A 22,863-nucleotide genomic window follows, 5' to 3' on the forward strand; every position below is an offset into this window, starting at 1 on the left:
TTTGAACCTGTAACCTGTGTGATGCTCCTGTCTCAGCCTCCCAAGTGCTGGGATTACAAGTGTGCGCCACCACGCCCGGCTCACCCCTACATACTCTAAACAGTCTTGTGAAAGCCTTCTCTTAATACCTGTTCACCTTTCAACAAGGATGGGTGGCAATTTTGTCTTATAAACACTGAGCTAACAAAGAAACGAAGATAGTTGCTTATTTATTAAAGGTCTTCTGTGATGGGTGTTAGATGTAGGGGTATTTTTACGCGTCATCGTCAGGACAAAAATGAGTTTAGGTTAGATACATTCATAATTAGGGGATTCTTTGTGTTGTATAGGATTTCCCAGTTACCATTTAATGTTTAATCGTGTCCTTGAATTCTTCTGAATTACTTGTTGCGTTTGATGCTGTCCATGATAAACAGGCCCAGGGAGGAGCTCCCTTTTCGTAGGAGGATGGGGAGCGAGCATTACAAGTGTTGAAGGAAAATGTCTGGACCTTGTCTCAGTTCAAGGTCATTTAAAATGAAGGTAGTGGCCGGGCGTGGTGGCGCACGCTTGTAATCCCGGTGCTTGGGAGGCGGAGACAGGAGGATCTCCCAGGTTTGAAGCCGGCCTCGCTGGCTTAAGAGACCCTGTTTCCAAATTAAAAAAATATAAAATAGGTCTGGGAGTGTAGCCTGAAGGTAGAAGGGTTTCCAGAAACCCCAGGACCACCAAAAAATAAAAATAAAATGAAGGTAGTGCACTCTTTGTGGGGAAAATATTTTACTAGGACTCAGTTTTTTCAGCATGCGTGTGTGTGTGTGTGTGTGTGTGTGTGTGTGTGTCCCTGGAGATTGAACCCAGGGGTATTCGACCTCTGAGCTACACCCCAGCCCATTTTTTATACTTTATTTTGAAACAGGATCTCACTAAGTTGTGGAGGGCCTCACTAAGTAGCGGAGGCTGTCCGCGAACCTGCAAGCCTCCTGTTTCAGCCTCCCCAGTACAGAGATTACAAGCGCGCCACCACGCTGGCTTCAGGTTTACATTCTTATAAAAGTAAATATGCACCTCCTCCGCTCAGACCAGACTTGCAAGAAACTAACCACTAGCTTTGTGGTGGGTGGTAAGATAGTACATTCTGAGTCACAGAATTTCCGGACAGTTGATCCATTTGTGTGTAATATACATTTGCTCATAAGGGGCCAGCTAACACAATGTAGTCAGCTACCATGAGGTAGAACTAGCCAATGATGATTGCAAGGCTCTTGAGCTCTGGGCAGGGAAGTGATTGCAGGTCGCTTAGACTTTCTTGCAACCTTTCTGTCAGTGAGTAAAGGCTGAGATTTAAGCAGCGTTACAAATAGACTTAAAGGTAGCCAACCGTGGTAAACAGAGCCCCCTTTGGGGAGCTAGATCTCCCCACCCAGGTAAAATCAACTGTAGAATTTTTCTTTTGATTTTCTTTGCCTGACAATTTACTAGCTAAAAGAAAGACCACCCACCCACTGACTTCTTTGAACTTCTCAAGTATATCTTGGATAATAAAAATCGATGCTGTCCATGATAAACAGGCCCAGGGAGGAGCTCCCTTTTCGTAGAACTGGCGCTAGAAAAGTTAGGTTGTGGCCAGCCAAGGAAGGGACATTTTTGCTTTGTTTTACATTTGTTATGTAAGTTAGAGTGAATTGTAAGAGATACCTTTCCTGGTGCACATGCTTTGTAACAGGGCTGACTTTGACCGTTGGCCAAGTTCTTTGGGAAACGCTAATGACTCTAACATACCGCTCCCTTTTCTTAGACCTTATCTCTTGGCAGTGCTGATGAGGCAAGCAGAAAGAGTTTCATACTTTGGGTCAGACAAATATATACAAATATAGAAATAGGAGAACATAAGCATGATTGAAGCAGCTGTATTGAGATGTAATTCACTTCTCGTACAATGCAACCACTTGAGGGTTTTTTAGTAAGCTTATGCTTGTCCGGCACAGTCAATTTGAAAACATTTTCAAGACCCTCAAAAGACAGTACATCCCAGAGTAGTCATGGCTCTGCACTAAGCAGCCGCTCCTCTGTTTATGTCTCTGTAGATGTCCCTATGGGGGACATTTCAGCTAGGTGAGATCACATAGTACATGCTCTTGTGCGTGTGACTTCTTTGGTGCTGGGGATTGAACCCAGAGGCATCCTACCTCCGAGCTACACCCCAGCCCTTTTTTATATTGAAACAGGCCCCTGCCACTGCTCCCAACTGTGGCTGACCTTTTCACTTAGTGTAGCTTCATCCAGGTTGGAGCCTGTATCAGTCCCTCATTTTAAGGGCTGAATAATGTTCCAGTCCCTGGGCACATCGCCTTCATCCACTCATTACTTGGTGGACATTTCAGTTGTTTCTACTTTTTCTATCTTATCCAAAAATGCCGCTGTGAACATTTATGTGTCAGTTTTTGTGTGGACATAGTTTGTCCTGTCTCTTGGATTCATACCAAGGAGTGGGATTGCTGGGTCATATGATAATTCTAACCTCTCCAGGAACTGCCAAACTGTTTTGCACCGTGACGGCATCATTTTTTATTCCTGCTAGTAATGTCTCCACATCCTTGCCAGCGTTTGTTATTCTGCTTTTGGTTATAGTTATCCCAGTGGGTGAGAAGTGGGTCTCCTTGTAGTCTGGGTTTGCATTTTTCCAGGGTCTAATGATGTTGAGCGCCTTTTCTTGTGCTTCCTGGGCATTTTTTATTTCTTTTTTTTTTTTTTGAGAGATGTGTATTCTGATTCTTTGTGCACTTAAATACCAGACTGTCTTTGATTCCTAAAGTGTAAGAGCTCTTTATGTATCGAATGCAAGTCCCTTATGAGGTATATGGCTTATGAATAGCTTTTCAATCCTGTGTGTGTGTGTGTGTGTGTGTGTGTGTGTGTGTGGCACTGGGGTGGAACCCAGGGGCTTTTCTACCTCCGGGCTATACTCCCAGACCTATTTTATACTTTATTTGGAAACAGGGTCTCACTAAGTTGCTGAGAGCCTCGCTCAGTAGCTGAGGCTGGCTTTGAACCTGCGCGATCCTCCTGTCTCCGCCTCCCAAGCGTGCGCCACCACGCCCGGCTGTATGTTGTCTTTTTCTCTCTTGATGATGTCCATTGAGACACAGAAGTTCCTAATGTTGACAAGGTACAAATAATTTTTTCTTGTGTTGCTTGTGTTTTTGGTGTGATATCTGAGAAATCATGGCCTAAGCAGAGTCATATGGGTTCTACTTACGTTTTCTTCTAGGAGTTTTTATAGTTTAGCTCTCTCATTCACTTGGATTTTCCCCCTCCTTCCTGCCCTCTCTTACAGTTTTTGAGTGTGGTTTGAAGTAGGGGTACACCTTTTTTCTTGGGTACTGGGGATTGAACGTAGGGTGTTGTATCTCTGAGCTACAACCTTAGCCCTTTGATTTGAAACAAGGTCTCACTAAGTTGCTGAGGGCCTCACTAAGTTGCTGAGGCTAGACTCGAACCTGTGTGATCCTCCTGTCGCAGCCTCCCCAGTGCTGGGACGACAGTAGCACAGCATTTGCCTGGCTCCACGTTGATTCTTTTGCATGTTGGATCTCCAGTTTTCCTAAAACCATTTATTAAAACGGCTCTTCTTCCCTCATTAGACTGTCACGGCACCCTTGTCAAAAATTAGTTGAACATAAATGTGTTCGTGTATTTCTGGGCTCTCAATTCTGTTTCATCTACTTAAATATCTCTTCTATTCTGTTGATATATATGTATCCCTGTAGAGCTGTATTGTCTTGGTTACTGTAGTTTTGTAGTAAATTTTGAAATAGAAGAGTGTGAAGTTTTTTTTTGTTTGTTTGTTTTTTAGCTATTCTGGGTCCTTTGCATGCCCCTCTCCATACTTTTTTTTTTTTTGGCCAGGCTGGGGATTGAACCCAGAGCCTCACGCGTGCTAGGCGAGTGCTCCGCCACTGAGCTACGCCCCCAGCCCAGCTTGTTCATTTGTGTTAAAAAGCAAGCGAGCACAGGCATGGTGGTGCATGGCTGAAATTCCAGTACTTGGGAGGCTGAGACAGGAGAATCACAGGTTTGGGACAATCTCAGCAACAAAGCAAGATTCTCAGCAGTCTAGTGAGACCCTGTTTCAAAAGAAAACATAAAAAAGTCTGAGAGTGTAAAATGCCCCTGAGTTCCATCTTCAGTAATGCACGCACGCACGCACGCACATGCAAGCTAGGATTTGATAGGAATTGACTTGAAGTTGTGTGTTTGCGTGTGTGTAGTCCTGGGGTTGAACCCAGGCCAGGCACTCTACGATGCAGAGCCCCGGCCTTTGCCTTGGATCTTACGGATTCCGGTGTGTCGTCATCTAAACAGTAGGAAATCTCTAAATTGTGCACATGTAAGTTTTCTGTTTCTTTGAATAATGTTTTGAAATTTAAGTGTGCCCTCCCTTCCTTCCTTCCTCCTTTCCTTTCCTTCTTTTCTCTTCTTTTCTTTTCTTTTCTTGTTTCAGTATTGGGATTAAGCCCAGGGGCGTCTGACCTCTGAGCTTCGCCAGTGCTATTTTCTATTCTTTATTTTGAAACAGGCTCTCAGTAAGTAGCTGAGGCTGGCTTGAACCTGGGACCCTCCTGTCCCAGCCTCCCAAGTACTGGGATTGTAAGCGTACAGCATCCGTACCCAGCTTCATCTTTCTTGCTCTCTGTACTGGGGATTAAACCAAGGGGAATTCTGCCTTTGAGCTATGCCCCCAGCCCTATGTTTTGAAACAGGGTCTCACTAAATTGCTGAGGCTGATCTTGAACCTGTGATCCTCCTGTCTCAGCCTCCCACGTACTGGGAGTACAGCCCAGCTTTGCATTTTTTAAAAATTTATTCCTGCCGGGCATGGTGGCGCACATTTGTAATCCCCGCACTTGGGAGGCAGAGACAGGAGGATCGCACAGGTTCAAAGCCAGCCGCACTGGTTTAAGAGACCCTGTTTCCAAATAAAATATAAAAAATAGGTCTGGGAGTGTAGCCCAGAGATAGAAGGGCTTCCAGGAACCCCAGTACCAATAACAACAAAAAAAGAAAATAAATAAATTTATTCCTAAGTACTTTAATATTTTGATAGTGTTATCAATGAAAGTAATTTTGTTACAGTTTTTAATTGCTGGTATATAGAAATACGAGAGATTTTTGAATATTATTCTTGTGTCCTGCAGCCTTGGAGATCTTGTTTAAGCTAATAGCTTTCCAGTAGATTCTGCAGGATCATATCATTTGAAAAAAGATAGCTTTACTTCTTCCTTCCCAATCTGGACGCCTTTTGTTTTTCTTGCCTGACTGCCCTGAGTAGAAGTTCTAGAACAGTGCTGTTGAGAAGTTGGATTTTTTTTTTTTTAAACGGTTCTGGGGCTGGAACCCAGGGGCATTTGACCTCTGTGCTACACCCCCTGCCCAGTTTTTTATTCTTTATTTTGAAACCGGGTCTCACTGAGTTGCAGAGGGCCTCACTAAGTAGCTGAGGCTGTCCGAAATCGCGGTCCTCAGGTCTCAGCCTCCCGAGTGCTGGGATGACGAGCGCGCCCACCACGCCCGGCTTAGATGTTGGGCATTGAGCATCCTTGTCTCATTCCTGATGTTGGAGGTCCGGCTGTTCACCATTGAGTCCTTCAAACTAAGTGTGATATTAGAGATGTTTTTTTTTTTTTTAAGAGGCTTTTTTTATTAGGCTGAGAAAGTTCCCTTCTATTTTAGAGATTTTTTTTTTAAGAGGCTTTTTTATTAGGCTGAGAAAGTTCCCTTCTATTTCTGGTTTATCATGAAAAAATACTGGGGTGTGCGTGCATACATGTCTGTATATGTGTGTGTGGTGTGCGCATGTGTGTGTGGTGCTGGGGATGGAACCCCAGAGGTATTCTACCTCCAGTATACCCTCAGCCCCATTTTCCTTTCCTTTCCTTTCCTTTCCTTTCCTTTCCTTTCCTTTCCTTTCCTTTCCTTTCTTTTCTTTTCTTACCCCTCCTCCTCCTCTTCTTCCTTCTTCCTCCCTCCTCCTCCTCCTCTTCCTCCTCTTCCTCCTCCTCCTCTTTCTTCTCCTCCTCCTCCTCCTCCTCTTCTCTCCTCCTCCTCCTCCTCCTCCTCCTCCTCCTCCTCCTCCTCCTTCTTCTTCTTCTTCTTCTTCTTCTTCTTCTTCTTTTCCCTCTTTCTTTTTGTTTTTGTGGTACTGGGGATAGAACCCAGGGGCATTCTATCTCTGAGCTACGCCCCCAGCCCAATTTTTTATTCTTTATTTTGAAACAGGATCTGATTGAGTTGCAAAGGGCCTCTCTAAGTAGTAGCTGAGGCTGTCCGCAAACTGTGATCCTCCCATCTCAGCCTCCCAAATGCTGGGATTACAAGCATGTGCCACCACGCCTGACTCTATTTTATTTTCTATTTGGAAACAGGGTCTTGCTAGGTTGCTGAAAGCCTCACTAAGTTGCTGAGGCTGGCTTTGAACCTGCGATCCTCCTATCTCAGCCTCCAAGTACTGGGATTACAGGGGTGCCCAGCCACACCTGGCCTGACTTTTTTTGTAACCCACTGAGAATGTTGGAGTTTTGTGAAATGCTTTCTCCAAAATAAATTACCTGGTAAAACACCTTTTTTTCTTTCTTTTAATTGGCAGAAATTGATTTGCATACCAAATGCGTGGTGGATGTTGATGCCAACAAGATTATCCTTAATCCTGCAAATACGAATCTTTCCAATGCCAAAGGAGATGCCAGGTAAGTTAAGAAACGATGTAATGTTGAATGTTTTTTAATCACCGAAAGCACGGTGGCTGTGGAATTGAGTTCTCTTGAGCAGGGGCAGGTGCGCGTGTAGAGAGGTAGCGCCGTCTCCGCGAGCCAGTGCTCAGCCTAAAGGGACGGGTCTGTGGCGTGGGAAAGCACCGGGCTGTGTGGTATAGACTGTAATTCCAGCAGAGGAGCACGCGGGCGAGGTCCTCAGCTACCTGAGGAAGGCTTTGTGAAGCGGGAGGTGCTCCCTGGAGGATCAGGTAAGATGGACACGGGGAGAGGAGGGTGGGCTGGAAGGCCGCCGGAGATTCCTAAGCAGGTGGCTTTTAGGCCCCCAGTAGAGCCCGCGGGGCGGAGCCCATGCCAGGTGCTGCGTCCCGAAGGACTCCCGACCGCCGTCCGCCATCGCTGTCCTCCAGGTGCTCGTCAAGCGCCTGCTTTAATCATTGCAGCTTAATTCTGGTTCTTGAGTTGGTGTCAGGTGTTTGAGGGAAGAGACTGTCAGGGGCCAGGGGGGAGCGCCTGTGGGTTGTCTCCGCATTTCTACCAGGCGGGGAGCCAGAGGGAGGGGAGTGAGTTGGAAAAGAATTAAGAGATTAGTTTGGAGTTTCTCACTGAATGGAGAGAAGTGAGTTTGATGTACTAGGGTGGGATCAGATGGCAGAAGACTAGAAGGCAGACAAGGAGATCTGGCCTGTAATTTTGACAGTAAGATAGGGTCTTTGCTGATTTTTCAGTGTTGTGACCGGGGTAGGTAGAAACGTTATTGCTTGGCAACGTAGAAACTGGCCAGAGAAGGAAAGACGGGATTTGATGGAGATGAGCCGTGCGGGAGATGTTTTCAGACTGAGCCTGTACCTGGGTGGACAGGGAAAGGGGGGCTGCTGGCACGCTGTTTTGGAAAGCACATGCTCTGTACATGCCTTAGGGGCGGTGTGGCGGATGGCACTCCGCGGATGTTCTTTTTTTTTTTTTTTTTTGTGGGTCTAGAGATGGAACCCAGGGGCGTTCGACCTCCGAGCTACACCCCCTGCCCTATATATTTTTTTTCATTCTTTATTTTGAAGCAGGGTCTCACTGAGTTGCAGAGGGCCTCACTAAGTAGCTGAGGCTGTCTGTGAACCACGATCCTCCCGTCTCAGGCTCCTAAATGCTGGGATTACAAACTGCGCCACCACGCCCGGCTACGGATGTTCTTTTGAGTGGAGTTGAAAAGAGCACTGTGCATGGAGTCAGAAAATCGGAATCAAATTCCTTCTTAGCTATGTTAGTTATTGTTGCCAGTTTTTTTCCACTTTCATTTTTTTTTAACCTCATCTGTGTGATGCCTGCCTCCTGTCTCTCACATAGGTGTTCCCCCAGGCCAGTTAATTAGTAATCGATGGCGTCTTAGAAAGTGTTCGGTACATGTGTATTATTGTTGACACAGAGATAGTTCTTCAGTGTCTCCAGTTAGGAGGACTCGGGGATATGCTCTTCTTAGGGTTTGGAAGTTGTAGTCATGTCGAAAGCAATGCTAAGTTGTAATGCTGTTACTCTGGGTAACTTGCTTGTGGGCTGCTGGCCTCCAGGATGGAGACTTTCTCTTTATTTGAAAAGTGGGCAACTCTGAGCAAATCTGGAGGCAGGATCCTCTGTTGGTTTCCTAGATTGACTGCCTGGAAGTCAAGTTCTGGTCTTGCCACTTGCCACCTGGTGACCTACTCATGCTCCTTATTTATAAAGTGTTTTAGTCATCGACTGCTGCCTTAAAAATGGCCTCAGCAGCTGGGCGTGGTGGCACACGCTTGTAATCCCAGTACTTGGGAGGCGGAGGCAGGAGGATCACAGGTTCAAAGCCAGCCCTGGCAACTTAGTGAGGCTCTCAGCAACCTAGTGAGATCCTGTTTTCAAACCAAAAAGTACAGTCGGGCTGGGAGTGTAGCTCGGAGGTTGAATGCCCCAGGGTTTAATCCTCAGTAACACACATAGACACGTCCCATGTAAATCAAGATAAAAAGAGAAAACAGAAATTTTGGATTGTAGCAGTTCAGTGACATATGTTGACCTCATTAAATTTGAGGAAAAGTAGGGAAAAATCACAAATTAAAATCTTTTATTACTGGTATGAAATTAATTACCACCATGCATGTAGAATGCAGACTAGCCCATAAAATGAATTTTGGCTTTATGGGAGTGGTATTTGTAACTAGAGTTGGGGATTTGAAATTAAAACGGAAGCAATTGAATCATTTTAAATTACCAGCCAGAGAGGCTCAATGTAATACTTTTCCTTTAAAAGCACAATATCCTTGCCGAGTATACAATTCTATTATTATAAAACTAATAAATTATACACATATATGTACAATTTACAGTTTTAAGTTATGCTTTGAAAGTGAAGATGTATAAATTTTAAAAGAATGGCTATATTTTTTTCTGATTAATTCTGCGTTAACTCCTGAAAATTTTATAATAATTTGACATCTATGAAAGCTAATGGGCGCTATGGCTGAATCAGTAGGTAAACCATTTCATTTAACAGCTAGCCCTTTTTGTTTTATTCTGAAATGGGGTCTCACTAAAGTGCTGAGAGTATCACTAAGTAGCTGAAGCTGTCCTTGAACCTGTGATCCTCCTGTCTCAGCCTCCCAAGTACTGGGATTACAGGTATGCACCACCAGACCTGGTTGGTTTGTTTATTTTTAAACAACTTTATTGAGATAGAATATGCCTATTACACATCTCCTTTACTGTGATTTTTATTATACTTATGTTGTACAGTCACTATCATTGTGTGTGTGTGTGTGTGTGTGTGTGTGTGTGTGTGTGTGTGTGATGAGCAATCGGCCTCAAGGTCCTAAGACCAGTAAGTCACATCACACATGATTTGTGTATTACTACAATATCACAAGGCTTATAACTTTCAACACTTGAAAGTTACAGCATGCAGAAAACGATTAGGAAATTCTCTCAGCTAAGCTAGTATCAGATGCTGGGCAGCTGCTTTCAAAGCCAAATGGCTCTGAAGGAACATGAGACGATACACTTCACACTAATAATTCTAACTAGACGGACACTTCTACAGTTAGTCTAACGAGTATACTACACGGTACACTAGTCCTTATTCAAACACTTCAAATACTTGGCAAATAACACACTACAAGTAAGCAAGGGGAGGTGGCATGATGAACCAAGCCCAGGCACAGAAGAGGTTCTGAAGAAGAGTCCTGCTTAGCCTTGGTCAGCAAGAACAGGACCAGGGTGCGCACGCTCGTCATCCCCGCGCTCGGGAGGCGAGACAGGAGGATCGCGCAGGTTCGAAGCCAGCCGCGCTGGCTTAAGAGACCCTGTTTCCAAATAAAATATAAAATAGGTCTGGGAGTGTAGCCCAGAGGTAGAAGTCCCCTGGGTTCCATCCCCAGTAGCACACACACAAAGAAAAGAAATTATAAAAAAATAGAACAGGACTGGAGTTGCTGGATCAGTCGCACACAGGCAGAGTCCTTGTGGCTGAGCTCAGCACGCTGCTCCTTGGCAAAGCTGCTCTTTTTTAGGGTTTCTGTGTGTGCTGTCCAGACACTCTTCAGTAGCCACAAGTGTATTGATGATGTAAGCTCATCAAATACGAGAAGAAATTTCTTGATCCAAGGGCCTGGTATCAACTGGACATGATGGCATGTTGGTTTGAGCCACATGCTGACAAGCCAGACAAGTTGTTTATGAGCTTCTGAAGTTGTTTTATGTCCGATGACATATACATTTTGTGAGTGTGCACGTGGGATCACCTTACTGGGGATCACCCAGAGCCTCATACATGGCGGGCAAGTGCTCTTCCACTGAGCTACGACTCCGGCTCTTTTTAAGTTTTATTTTGAGACAGGGCCTCTTTAAGTTACGTAGACTGGCCGGGCATGGTGGCGCACATTTGTAATCCCAGCATTTGGGAGGCTGAGACAGGAGGATCGTGGTTTGCAGACAGCCTCAGCTACCTTTAGTGAGGCCCTTTGCAACTCAGTGAGACCCTGTTTCAAAATAAGTAATAATAAAAAAATAGGACTGGGGGATGTAGCTCAGAGGTAAAATGCACCTGGGTTCCATCCCCAGTACTGCCCCCCCCCCCAAAAAAAAATGTTGTATAGACTGGCCTCAAACTTGGGATCCTCCTATCTCAGCCTCTTGAGTAACTGGGTTGCAGGCCTACACCCTTATATCATTTTTATAACTTTTTTTTTTTTTGTATGTGTGTGTGTGTGGCACTGAGGATTGATTCCAGCGTCATCTTATCTCTGAGCTATACTCCCAGCCCTGTTTATTTTTATTTGGAAACAGGGTCTTCCTAGGTTGATGAGAGTCTCACTATCTTTTGAGGCTGTCCTCAAACCTGAGATTCTCCTGTCTCAGCCTCCCAAATACTGAGATTACAAGTGTACACCACCACTGCTTTTGTTTTTATCACCTTATTAATCTACTTTCTGTCTGCGCAGATTTGAGCTTTGCCCATTCTGGGCATTTTCTATAAATGAATTCGTACACTGTACGGTCTGTGACCAATGTCTTTTACTTGGCCTGATGTTTTTATCCTTGTCAGTTGATTGTTTCAGTGGTGGAATGGTGTTCCACTCTCCTCCCTGTTGTTTACCCATTTGTCAATTGAAGGATGTTGGGGTGTTTCCATGTTTCTTGGCTTTATGAGTAACACTGCTTGTGTACCAGGCCTAGTGTGGACATAAGTTTTCATTTCTCGTAGGTAGAGACCTAGGCATGGGGATTGCTGAGTCTCGTGGGGACTGTTTAACTTTGGAGGAGCCGCCAAAATCTTTCCCCAAGCTCCTGCATCTTTCCACATCACCGCAGCGCACGAGGGCTCCAGTTTCTTTGGGTTATTGTTCAAGAAACTGTCACATGCCTCAGGATCATGGTGGTACCTCTGGCTAATTGGAGGGTGCACGTCCTGCCTGAAGGCACGCACATTACAACCAAGAAGTAAAACAAAACATCTTTCTGTCCAAACAAAACAAGTGTGGCCAGCTTCAGCCCCTGGCCGCTCGTTTGGAATCCCAGGTTCAGGGGTTTAGTTACGTTTCTGTTAAGCCAGACTTCCTTGTGAGGTTTAAAAAGATTGAGCACAGTTTTTTAAATGTCATATATTAAAGTATTAGAGAATAAAATACTTGGGTACCCCTCACTCAGTTTAATAAGTCGTCACCCATACAGTTCAGAACTTTGTGATCTATGACTCCTAATTTTAACCCTTCTCCCAGCTCCCCAGCTAACCCTTTTCCTGAATTTCTTGTTATTTCTTTACATTTGCACCATCTATTTTGTAGATTGTTCGTATGATATGATGTGTATATGAATGCCCTTTCTAGTAATAGCCCAGATGGGTGACCCTCAAAATGTTGCCCCCTTATGGAGTATAATGTGTGATCTTTAAGGCCAAAACGAAAAAGGTGTTAAATGGAGCCCCAAATAATATCACCGACTTGCTTTGTCTTTTATCAAATCCCCTCTTCCTCCTTTTTTCTCTTAAAAACCACAAACAGAACAGAAGCTCCCCTCCCCCACCTCCTGTTTGTGGTGAATTCCAAGCCAGGGAGGCAGTGAGGCCCTTTCAGTGCACCTGCGGTCCACTGTGGACCAGTGCGCAGCGCAGGCTCAGAGGCCCCGCCCGCTCTCCACACCGCGCTGAGAGCGGACAGGAAAGGGGTCCTTGATGTGAATGGCACGTCAGTCCCGGGCTGCGGGTCTGTGTCTTCTTTGGCCCCTGCTTTCTGTCCCGGTGTGTGTGTGTGTGTGTGTGTGTGTGTGTGTGTGTGTGTGTGTGTGTGTTACTGGGGATCGGACTCAGGTGCAGAAGTTCTCACTAAATTGCAGAGGCTGGCCTTGTACCCACATCTCTCCTGTCTCGGCCTCCCAAGTCCTGGGGTCATAGACATGCACCACCAGGCTCGACTCAATTTCAAGATCTTAACTCACCTGGACAGATTTCTCCGGTGTTCTGTGGGATGACCTATTTTTTTAAATGCGTACGGGGAGGCTCTCCAACAAGGACAGAAGTAGCCAGAGATGGCCCAGATAATCAGAGCTTTCTCTTGCTTGCTAGTAGAAGTAGGGTGCTGCCCCCGCTCCCCACGGGCTCGTCTTTAACCTGCTGCTCGGTACACGGGCCGTGATGGCTGCCAGTCTGGTGGGAGGCTGGAGGAGTGCGTCCGAGATGATCTTCGCAGACTTAGTGAAGTCATTAAAATCTTTTAGTTCCTGCAGGTTTTTTTTTTTTTTTTTTTTTTTTTTTTTTTTTTTTTTTACTAGACATGGGTTAAGTTCATTAGGTAATGAATGAGTGCCTAACAGAAGCAGAGCACACCTGGCTCTTCTTTGGCGATTCAGAGCACCCCGGACGTGGTAGGTGAGCAGACTCTTAAAATATACGCCGAAGTAAGCGCCGCTGACTTCTGTACAATCATCTCACTTGCAAAATCTGTTGCTAATGATACTGAAGGGGAGGCCACGTGCCAGTAATTTCTTTGAAATATATGAAGTCATTTTCCGACTAATTCCTTGTTAGTGGTAGGCATCATTAGGCCGTATTAGATAATGACTTTAAATTTCTCTACTGCTATATGGATGCTAATTTAAATAAAGATTTTAATTGAAGGAAGTCGCGCACAATGTAATTATGGTATGCACAATAGAGCTGCTTGTTCTCACTGCTGTGAAATGACTTGAGCGTGGCTAATAATTCCGTCCAAACAGAATCTGCTCCCCTGGAGAATCGGATGTGGTTTGTTTTAATTTCATAAAGAGGCTCTTCCCCAGGGAGCCTGTCCACTCGAATTATGTCAGAGTGAGGTGGGCAGATGCTCTGTGAGCCCCAGGGCGTGGATGGTCCTCAGCCCTCCCCTTTCAGAAAGTACTGTGGTAACCGAGTGTATAAATCATTTATTATATTTGAATATGGCTGTAAAAGTGAATCAGGGAGACTTTTTTTTTTTTGGGTGGGACTAGGGATTGAACCTAGGAGTATTCTACCTCCGAGCTACACCCTCAGATAGATTTTGTTTTATTTTATTTTGTTTTTGCAGTACTGGAAATTAAACCCAGGGATATTCTACCTCCAAGCTACACCCAGCCTTTTTTTTATTTTATTCTTTCATTGTGAAACAGGGTTTCACTAAGTTGCAGAGAGCCTCGCTAAGTAGCTGAGGCTGGCCGCAAACCTGTGATCCTCCTGTCTCAGCCTTTCAAGTACTGGGGTTACAAGTGTGCGCCACCAGGCCTGGCTTATTGTGTATGTTGAAACAGGGTCTCATTGAATTGCTCATTAAATTGCCTCAAGCCTGCAAAAATTGCCTCAGATCCTCCTGTCTCAGCCTCCCAATACTGGGATACAGGTACACACCACCATGTCTGGCTCAGGGAGATATCTAAAGGTTAAAAAGATAAGATGTTTATTGTTTAATGTCTGTAATTGCATAGTGAATATAGCAGATAGAGCTGGGCATGGTGGTGCAGGCCTGTAATCGCAGTACTTGGGAATCTAAGACGGCAGAATCACAGGTTTGAGGTCAGCGTGTGGTAAAACAGCAGGACTCCGATTCAAGATAAAAATATTGGGGGTGGAGCTCAGAATTAGAATACCCCTGGGTTCAGTCTCCAGTGCCAAATAAAGTAAAATGAAATAAAACATAAAACACTAGATACTAACATTTGATAAAAATCAGGACTCTGGGTAATGTGCGTATATGACTATTCTGGGTAATAGGAATCACATAATCACATATTTTAATTTTTCCCAAATTCTGGATTCAGCATGAAATAGTCAGATAGTATATGATACACTAGATAAAATATCTCATTAAGGTTTAGCTAACCATCAAAGGGTTATTTTGCTTTGTTCGGCACCCCTCCTCTTTAGTTTTAGGGATTTTTATCTCAATCTCTAGTGTAGGAGTTATTACTCATGTCCTCCCTAGATTTCTCGGGTTTGTATGTTTAGTTTTGAGGTGGGTTTTTACTGTGTTGCTGGGCTGGCCTGAACCAAGGGCCTCGGGGATCCCGCTGGCCGCTGGGAGGACAGGCGTGAGCCTCCGTGCCCAGTTAAGCTTTCTGCTTCAAGGTGGAGCCAGCAGGACTGCTTGAGGAACTGTGGCTTGGGAAAGCCGGCAAAGCCAATGTGGCTGTTTCGCAAAACCTCTGCATTTTTTTTTTCCCGATTCCTTCAACGTTTGGACGTCAACAGTGTGCTAAGAACCGAGCTAAGAGGATCATTGTTATTAGACCTTAGTTCTATCCAGTGCCGTCACGGTGTGGGTCATTTCGGTGCCTCTGTCAGCACACTGGTAAAGAAAAAACAAAGCACAACAAAACACCGGGGAGTAGAAAGAGAAATTGTGTCTTGCGGACTGTGTAAGGTTAGATTTTGCAGACGCAGATTTGCAACGGAGCTCCTGTTGGATTCTAAGCAGTGCTCATTTTCTTGAGAGAAAAGTTTTGCAAATTAAGCGGGGCTGGGCTTTACCTTCGAATTCCTCTCTGTAGGACGCTGGCCAGCTTCGTTCTCAGTCAGTGTTAACCACAGGGGCCCGTGTGACAACACCGCTCCCTCACCATCTGCCCTCTTCTTGGGAGACAGGATATGAGCTATGATGGGGGGGGGCTGGCAGCTCATACGAGTCTTGTAGTGTTTCATGACAGCCATTCTAAAGTTGTAGCCGGGCGTGGTGGCAAACGCTTGTAATCCCTGCTCTTGGGAGCCTGAGACAGGAGGATCGCACAGGTTCAAAGCCAGCCTCAGGTACTAAGTGAGGCTCGTAGCAACTTAGTGAGACCCTGTTTCCAAATAAAGTATAAAATAGGTCTAGGAGGATAGCCTAGAGCTAGTAGAAAGCCATTGGGTTCCACCCCCAGTACCACCCCCCCCCCAAAAAAAAAAAAGTAGCAGTAATCCAGGAACTGTCCCTGGACGGACATCCCTGCTCTGAATGCTCGATTTCGCGGCTGCCCTCTGCACCACCTTTGCCCATTCCCGCCAGGAGGAAGGTTGAGGAGCAGAGACAGCTTGGCCGGAGGCTGGCTGCACCTGATGTGGCGCTTGGCGCTGATGAGGGCGCTGGCCCCACGCTGTCTGGGGCTGTGCTTCAGCATCCAGGCTCTGCTTTCCTCCTCGGCCATTTCGGACGCCTCAGTGCGCTGTTTCAGGTCCTCTGGGCCTCCCTTGCCTGGAGTCTTGGATCACTTTTCAGCCGGGCTGTTGCCAGCTCATCGTGGACTCTGCACCAGGGCACCGTGGCCTTGTCTAGTCCTGCTGGATTCTCCTGGGGATGTGCTGACTGGCTCCCAGGAGCTCTGGCCTGTAAACTGAGGTGCTGCCAGTGGAGGGGGATGTGTATGTGTGTGTGTGTGTGTGTGTGTGTGTGTGTGTGGCTGGGGATGGGACCCAGGGCATTCTACCTCTGAGCTACACCCCCCAGCCCTATTTATTTTATTGTATTTTAAAGCAGGGGCTTGCTAAGTTACAGCACACTGGCCTTAAACCTGGGGTCCTCCTGTCTCACCCTCCCAAGTATGAGGATTGCTGGTGTGCGCCACCGCCCCTGGCTAGCTCCTGGTGGACGTTGGCCATCATCCTTGTGTGTGGGGATGGGAAAAGGCAGAAGTTGATTGAAGAGAAATAGGCGTGAGTCCTGGGTTTCCCCTTTGCCAGCTGTGTAGATCTGGAAGCTCACATCACCCCCGTGAGCTTCAGTTGACTTTTGTGAAACAGGTGATTGTAGCTGGCCGTGGTAGCGCGCCTGTAATCCCGGTACTTGGTAGGTGGAGGCAGAATGATTGCAGGTTTGTGGCCAGCCTCAACACCTTAGTAAGGCACTCGGCAACTTAAAGAGACCCTGTTCCAAAGTAAACAGTAAAATAGGGCTGGGAGTGTAGCTTAGAATTAGAGTGCTCCTGGGTTCAATCCCCAGTACTATACACATGCACACGTGTACACACACACACGCGCACTGTAGGTGATTACACTATAATATGGATTTTGCAAGATTACTGTGGCATGAACAAGTTGTGTATGTAAGATGGTAGGCACATGGAGATACTTAGTAAATAATAGCTGTTACTATGCCTCGATTTATTTTTTTCAGATCAACTATAAGAACTTATTTATCCAAATATCTAATATTTTAAACATATTCTTTTCCAAGAGTGACACGTGATAGGTACTCACATATTTATCCACTGGGTTGGAGATGTAGTAAACGGTATCAGGTGTCTCGTAACAAATATGTTCTGCCTATAGTTGAGAATAATCACAGGTGCTTTAAGCTGAAGAGCTATGTGTAGTTTCTTACCCCTCCACATAGTAACGACATAATGTGTATTTCAGGGCTTGTGGGTTTCCTGCAAAGAGGGTCAATTTGCATAAATAGCCCAGGATTGGTTTCTGTGTTCTGAGCAAAGACTGTTATTATCATAGCAAAAGAAACTCATAACTCAAGATCATGGAACACTCAGAAGGTGTCAGCCATGCGGAGACAGCCATGACAGAGTTCTTAGAAATACAAGAAGTCACCCCAGCGTGTGCTTGGAAGGCAAAGACTGGAGGATCGTAGGTTCGGGGCTAAGCTCAGCAACTTACTGAGGCGCTCTGCAACCTAGTGAGACCCTGTTTTCAAGTAAAAATAAAATAATAGGGCTGGGGGGTGTATTTTAAAGGTAGAATGTCCCTCAATTCCATCTCTAGCACAAAAAGAAAGAAAATAAATACAAAAAGTGAATAGGAACGTTACACTGTTGAGTCTTTTGATAACATAGCATTTAGGTATAGGTGTTATTATTTATATATGTTAGATTTTTGTCAAGGGTACAAGTTCTCATGAAATCCTTACAATAGAAGGCACAGGACTATGCTCTAAGAGTTTTCAGAGAGGCTTGAGGACACTACAGGGCCATCAAGGTCTCGCGATCTATAAACTTGGCCGAGCTGGGATTTGAACCCAGGGCTCCCTAAGGGCTTCGTTATTAAGCCAGAGGAACTCTACTTCTCTCTACCTTTAAAGATCAATACAGAAGGTTTCTTCTTGATCTTTACACGTTTGGAAAAAATCAGTTGGTTAAGTTAGTTTATAGCAAACCTGTAACTCATTCAATAGTTATTGATTGATACCTAATTTACACAACCCTTTCGAGGTGCCTAATAATGGAAACATAAATATGATATGCCTTTTTTGTGTCTGGAACTGGGGATTGAACCCAAGGTAGTTCTACCTTTGAGCTACATCCCCAGTTTAAAAAAAAAAAGTCTATTCTGGAGTCAGGGAAGTCCATACAAGCTCAGTATATTAATATTCAGTAATTGGTTCAACAGTGCTCTGTTTATTTATGTATTTGCTGTACTGGGAATTAAACCCAGAGGCATTCTACTTTCAAGCTACACTCCCAGCCCTATTTTATTTTTTTATTTTTGAAACAGGATATCACTAAGTTGCAGAGGGCCTCACTAAGTAGCTGAGGCTGGCCCACGAACCTGCGATCCTCCTGTCTCAGCCTCCTAGGTACTGGGATGACAAGCGTGCTCCCCCACCGCCGGCTCTCAACAGCCATTTATTGAGCGCCTTCTGTGTCAGGACCGTGAAGGAAGTTGGCCCTGGGCTCCATGAAGCTTGCTATTCCAGCGGGGTGCGGTGTACTGATCACAGTCATCTGGTCATCTTTAGTGTGTACAGTACTGTGGTGTGGTTAGAGTAGGTGAGAGGTCCCAGCCCTTCTCCCTCACCATCGCGCACGCCAGGAGGCAGGTGACCCTAAGGCCTGACAGCGCTCTGAGGCGCATTCATTAGCAGGCAGCTACCGCATTAGTCAGGAAACCTGATGCTGTGGGCCCAGCCGGAGCTGCGGCTCTGAGAGCAGAGAAGTCCCCCAGAGAGCTGTAGGACTCCGGTACCCTTCTGCTTGAGTGCTGCGGGATCTGAGTTCAGGTCTAGATGGCGCTCTGGCTGACTCACTGCTCCCAAGGGGCCAGCACCCTGGGCGTCTGGTGGCTGCCGCTTTGCTGTCCAAGTAGGGGTACCTGTGCCCTGTTTCCAGTAAGTCTAGGTGTTTTCCTATTTTTTTTTTTGAATTTTTTATTTCTATGGGACTAGGGATTGAACCCAGGGGCATTCTACCTCCAAGCCACACTATACCTTAGCCTTTTATTTTAAAACAGGGTCTTGCTAGTTTGCCGAAAGTCTCGCTGGGTTACTGAGGCTGGCCTTGAATTTATCTACGCTCCTCCTGTCTCAGCCTCCTAAGTACTGGGATTGCAGCTTGCCGCATGGCACCTGGCTCATGTTAAGGTTTTGGAGTTCTTAAATGCTGGATATTAATCCTTTGTTAGAAGAGAAGCTGGCAAAGACTTCCTCCCATTCTTCAGGCTTTCTCTAACTGCTCTCAATTTCTTTGCTATGCAGAAGCTTTTTAATTCGATGTCATTAATTAATTAATCCATTACTTAATTCTTGGTTATATGTCCCAAGCCTTAGGTGTCTTATTTTGAGGACATGAGAGCCTGTGCCTGTATTTTTTTTTTAAAAGAAGTTTATTAATAGAAAAACAGAGGGTAGGTACAGCTCCATACCAGACTGGCATGGAGGGGTGACTCGAATGAATACACCCTGTGCCTGTATTTTGAGGAGTTGCCTCTGCATTTTCTTCTAGCAGTTGTAAAGGTTCTGGTCTAATTCCTAGGTCTTTGATCTACACCGAGTTGACTTTCGAGCTGAGATAAGCCAGACCCAGAAAGCCAAGGGTCATAGGTTCCCTCTCACGTGAAGGCTTGGGACAAAAAGGGCAGAAAGGAACCTCACGGAAGCGGAGGGAGGAAGCAGTGCTGGAGGGGCCACGGAGGTGCCGGGCAAAGCAGGCATGTCGTGCCGCCGTGTTTGTCAGTGTATCCTTGTGGGTTCGCGCGCCAATAAAAATTAATACGAGAGAATGAGAGTTGTCACGGCGGTTTTTCTGTCTTTAAGGTTAAAAAGACTGCAGCGTAAAACCCGAGACAAGGACGTTGCTCTCTGGGGTTCAGAGGTCAAGCTAGTTCAGGCAGCAGACAGCGTGGGCCGAAGGTTCGAAAGGCAGACAGAGGCGCAGGTGGGGAAGCCTTTCCCAGGCGTGAGGGACAGGTGGACCCCGCCTTGTTTGGGAGCACTTCACACGAGGAGAAATAGGCGTGGAGAGGCTAAGGAACTCACCCAGAGTCAAAACCAGGTCTGTCTGGCCCCGCCAGACTCACAGCCACCCGCTCCATGCACGAAGACGGATGGCAGTGGAGGCCGGGCCAGGCAAAGCGCCGCCACAGACAGGGCACCGGTCAGAGCTGGAGAAGGCAGAGGTGCCCACGTGCCGAGCAGTAACAGCAGGCCGAGGCTCGTCCGCCCCCAGTCTACACATTCGTGTGTTCAAGCTAGGCAGTGTGTCCACAGTCGTGAGCAAATTTCTGAGTAGTTCTTTTTTTTTTTTTCCTACTGGGGCTTGAACCCAGGGGCACTCTACCTCCAAGCTGCACCCCCAGCCCTTTTTACTTTGAAACAAGGTTGGCTGAGTTGCCGAGGGTCTCGTTAAGTTGCTGAGAGGGCCTCCAACTTGCGATCCCCCCATCTTAGTGGGCCTGGTCTGAGGAGAGATTTTTCCCAGAAGTTTTAAGTCTCCGCGTGCCTGGCTACATCCATCCCTGTGCTGGGACGGTGCTCCTCACCTGGGATGGTTCCTGTGGGATAGGATTGGGTTGTAATCAGCAGCCAGTGTTCAATGCCACTGCGTCACCCGACTGGGTCAGGACACCGGTCCATTGTCTGGTGACTCGAATCACAGTCGCCAGATGCTTTCCCCACATCGAGGCAAAGGAGGCCTCCAGAACCGGGCTCCTCTGCACCGCCGGTCAGTCCAGCCATGAGAACCCAGGGAGAAGGGGAGGGGGAGTCACAGGCCGAGGGCAGGCTGGCACGCAGGCGGCACCTGGGCCCGCATTCCACTGATTCCGAGGCGAATCAATCCATCTTTGATGCAAGAGCAGCAGGGCCCCAGCGAGTCCCGGCTTGCCAGCTCCAGGGAGAGAGGCCAGCGCAGGGAGCGCCTAATGAACAGATCAAAAAGGACATCAGGGTAATTCGGACTCCCGGACTCCCAGGTGGATAATACCCGCGGTCTGTGGCTCGTCTGGCATCGCTGGAATTTTAGACGACAGTTTTATAAAAGCACACCTAGCCCCCGTGCTGCTGGCTCAGGCAGCCGCGTCCCGGTCCCGCGGGCTTCTGTTGGCGGAGCTCAGGCCTTGATTTCAGGGCCTTCTGTGGAGCCCTTGGGTGGCTCCTCCCCGTCCGCTCCCACGGCCCGCGTGGCTCTTCGTGACTTCTCCTGCCTGGACGGACGCCGTCCCACCTCTCAGACAATATCAGATTGGTAGTTAGAATGGTCCTTGGCTTGGAATGTTTGTTTTTGTGGTACTGGGGATTGCACCTACAGGCCTTCCACCTCTGAGCTGTGCTCTCAGCCCTATTTAATTTTAATTTTAATTTTAATTTTTTGGTGGTACTGGGGATCCTGGAAGCCCTTCTACCTCCGGGCTACACTCCCAGACCTATTTTATATTTTTATTTGGAAACAGGGTCTCTTAAGCCAGCAAGGCTGGCTTCAAACCAGCGCGATCCTCCTATCTCTGCCTCCCAAGCGCGGGGATTACAAGCGTGCGCCACCACGCCTGGCTTAATTTTTATTTTTATTTTTTGGTACTGGGGGGTGGAACCCAGAAGCTTTCTACCTCCGTGCTATACTCCCAGACCTTTTTTTAAATATTTTATTTGAAAACAGGGTCTCACTAAGTTGCTGAGAGCCTCACTAAGTAGCTGAGGCTGGCTTCGAACCCGTGCGATCCTCCTGTCTCAGCCTCTCAAGCGCAGGGATGACAAGCGTGCCCCACCACGCCCGGCTAATTTTTATTTTTAAACAAGGTTTTGCTAAGTTGCTGAGGGTTTTCTCTGATTCGCTGAGACTGGTCTCAAACCTGCGATCCTCCTGTCTCAGCCTCCCGAGTACTGGGATTACAGACATGTGGCACCACGCTGGCTTCTTACTTTTCTACATTATTACGTGTCTACAGTTTAAATCTCTGCGTGGCTGCGCTTAGGAATCTCATCTCACGAAATGTGTTCTGTAATGTTACTCTTCCTCTTTGCAGTGGATATTTTGCATTTGAAAATGAGGTCAGGTTTTATATAGAAAATGTCTCATCTAGGCTGATTACTTTGATAGGAAGATAATTAAGATTTAGGAATATGTAAGATAAAGATTTGATAATAAAGCTACTCTTTCTTTCTTTCTTTCTTTCTTTCTTTCTTTCTTTCTTTCTTTCTTTCTTCTTTCTTTCTTTTGTACTGGGGATGGAGCCCAGGGGCACTCTACCTCTGAGCTGCACCCCAACCCTATTTTTTATTCTTTATTTTGGAGCAGGGTCTTACTGAGTTGCAAAGGGCCTCACTAAGTAGCTGAGGCTGTCTGCGAACTATGATCCTCTAGTGTGTGCCACCATGCTGGCTAAGCCACTTTCAAGTTAGATTATATGTCAAAATTTTCCATAAGTTGAATTTGATAAATATGCTTTAATTTTGTGTGTGTGTGTGTGTGTGTGTGTGTGTGTGTGTGTGTGTGTGTGTGTTACTGGGATTGAACCCAGGGGCATTCTACCTCCAAGCCACACCTCCAGACCTATTTCTTATTCTTTATTTTGAAACAGGCTTTCACTGTGTTGAGGGCAGCCTCACTAAGTAGCTGAGTCTGGCTTTGAACTTGGGATCCTTCCTGTCTCAGCCTCCCAAGTACTGGGATTACAAGCGTGTGCCACCCCGCATGGCTGGCTTCAGTGTTTTGAGGAAAGCTTATTTAAAACCATAAATAAGATGAAGTCAATTCATCACATATTATTTTGTCAGAGGTATAATGGAGCTAACAGTGTGTCAAGTTTTATTCTTCTCTGAATAGAAGAGGTTAAGCAAAGTGCCACTATGTGAGACATGTCATTGCAGGTGTAAGTTATGGGAAGTCATTGGCTTATGTCCAAGGAATTGAAAAAAAGTGACTTTATTACCTGGATCACACCTCTTCTAATGACTCAGAG

General features: G+C 46.2%; 1 protein-coding gene across 1 annotated transcript in view; it reads left to right on the plus strand.

Moving 5' to 3' along the window:
• Positions 1 to 22,863, plus strand: part of KIF13B (kinesin family member 13B) — a gene marked incomplete at both ends in the record, with an annotated part of 153,036 nt that overhangs the window by 14,726 nt on the left and 115,447 nt on the right. Inside the window, one exon of the mRNA XM_080709861.1 lies at positions 6,626 to 6,725. Within this exon, the coding sequence (XP_080565987.1) occupies positions 6,626 to 6,725 (100 nt within the window). The remainder of the gene's footprint in view (positions 1 to 6,625; positions 6,726 to 22,863) is intronic.

This window comes from Muscardinus avellanarius (genome assembly GCF_963383645.1).
Source record: "Muscardinus avellanarius genome assembly, chromosome: 14".
In the NCBI taxonomy this organism is placed as follows: Eukaryota; Metazoa; Chordata; class Mammalia; order Rodentia; family Gliridae; genus Muscardinus; species Muscardinus avellanarius.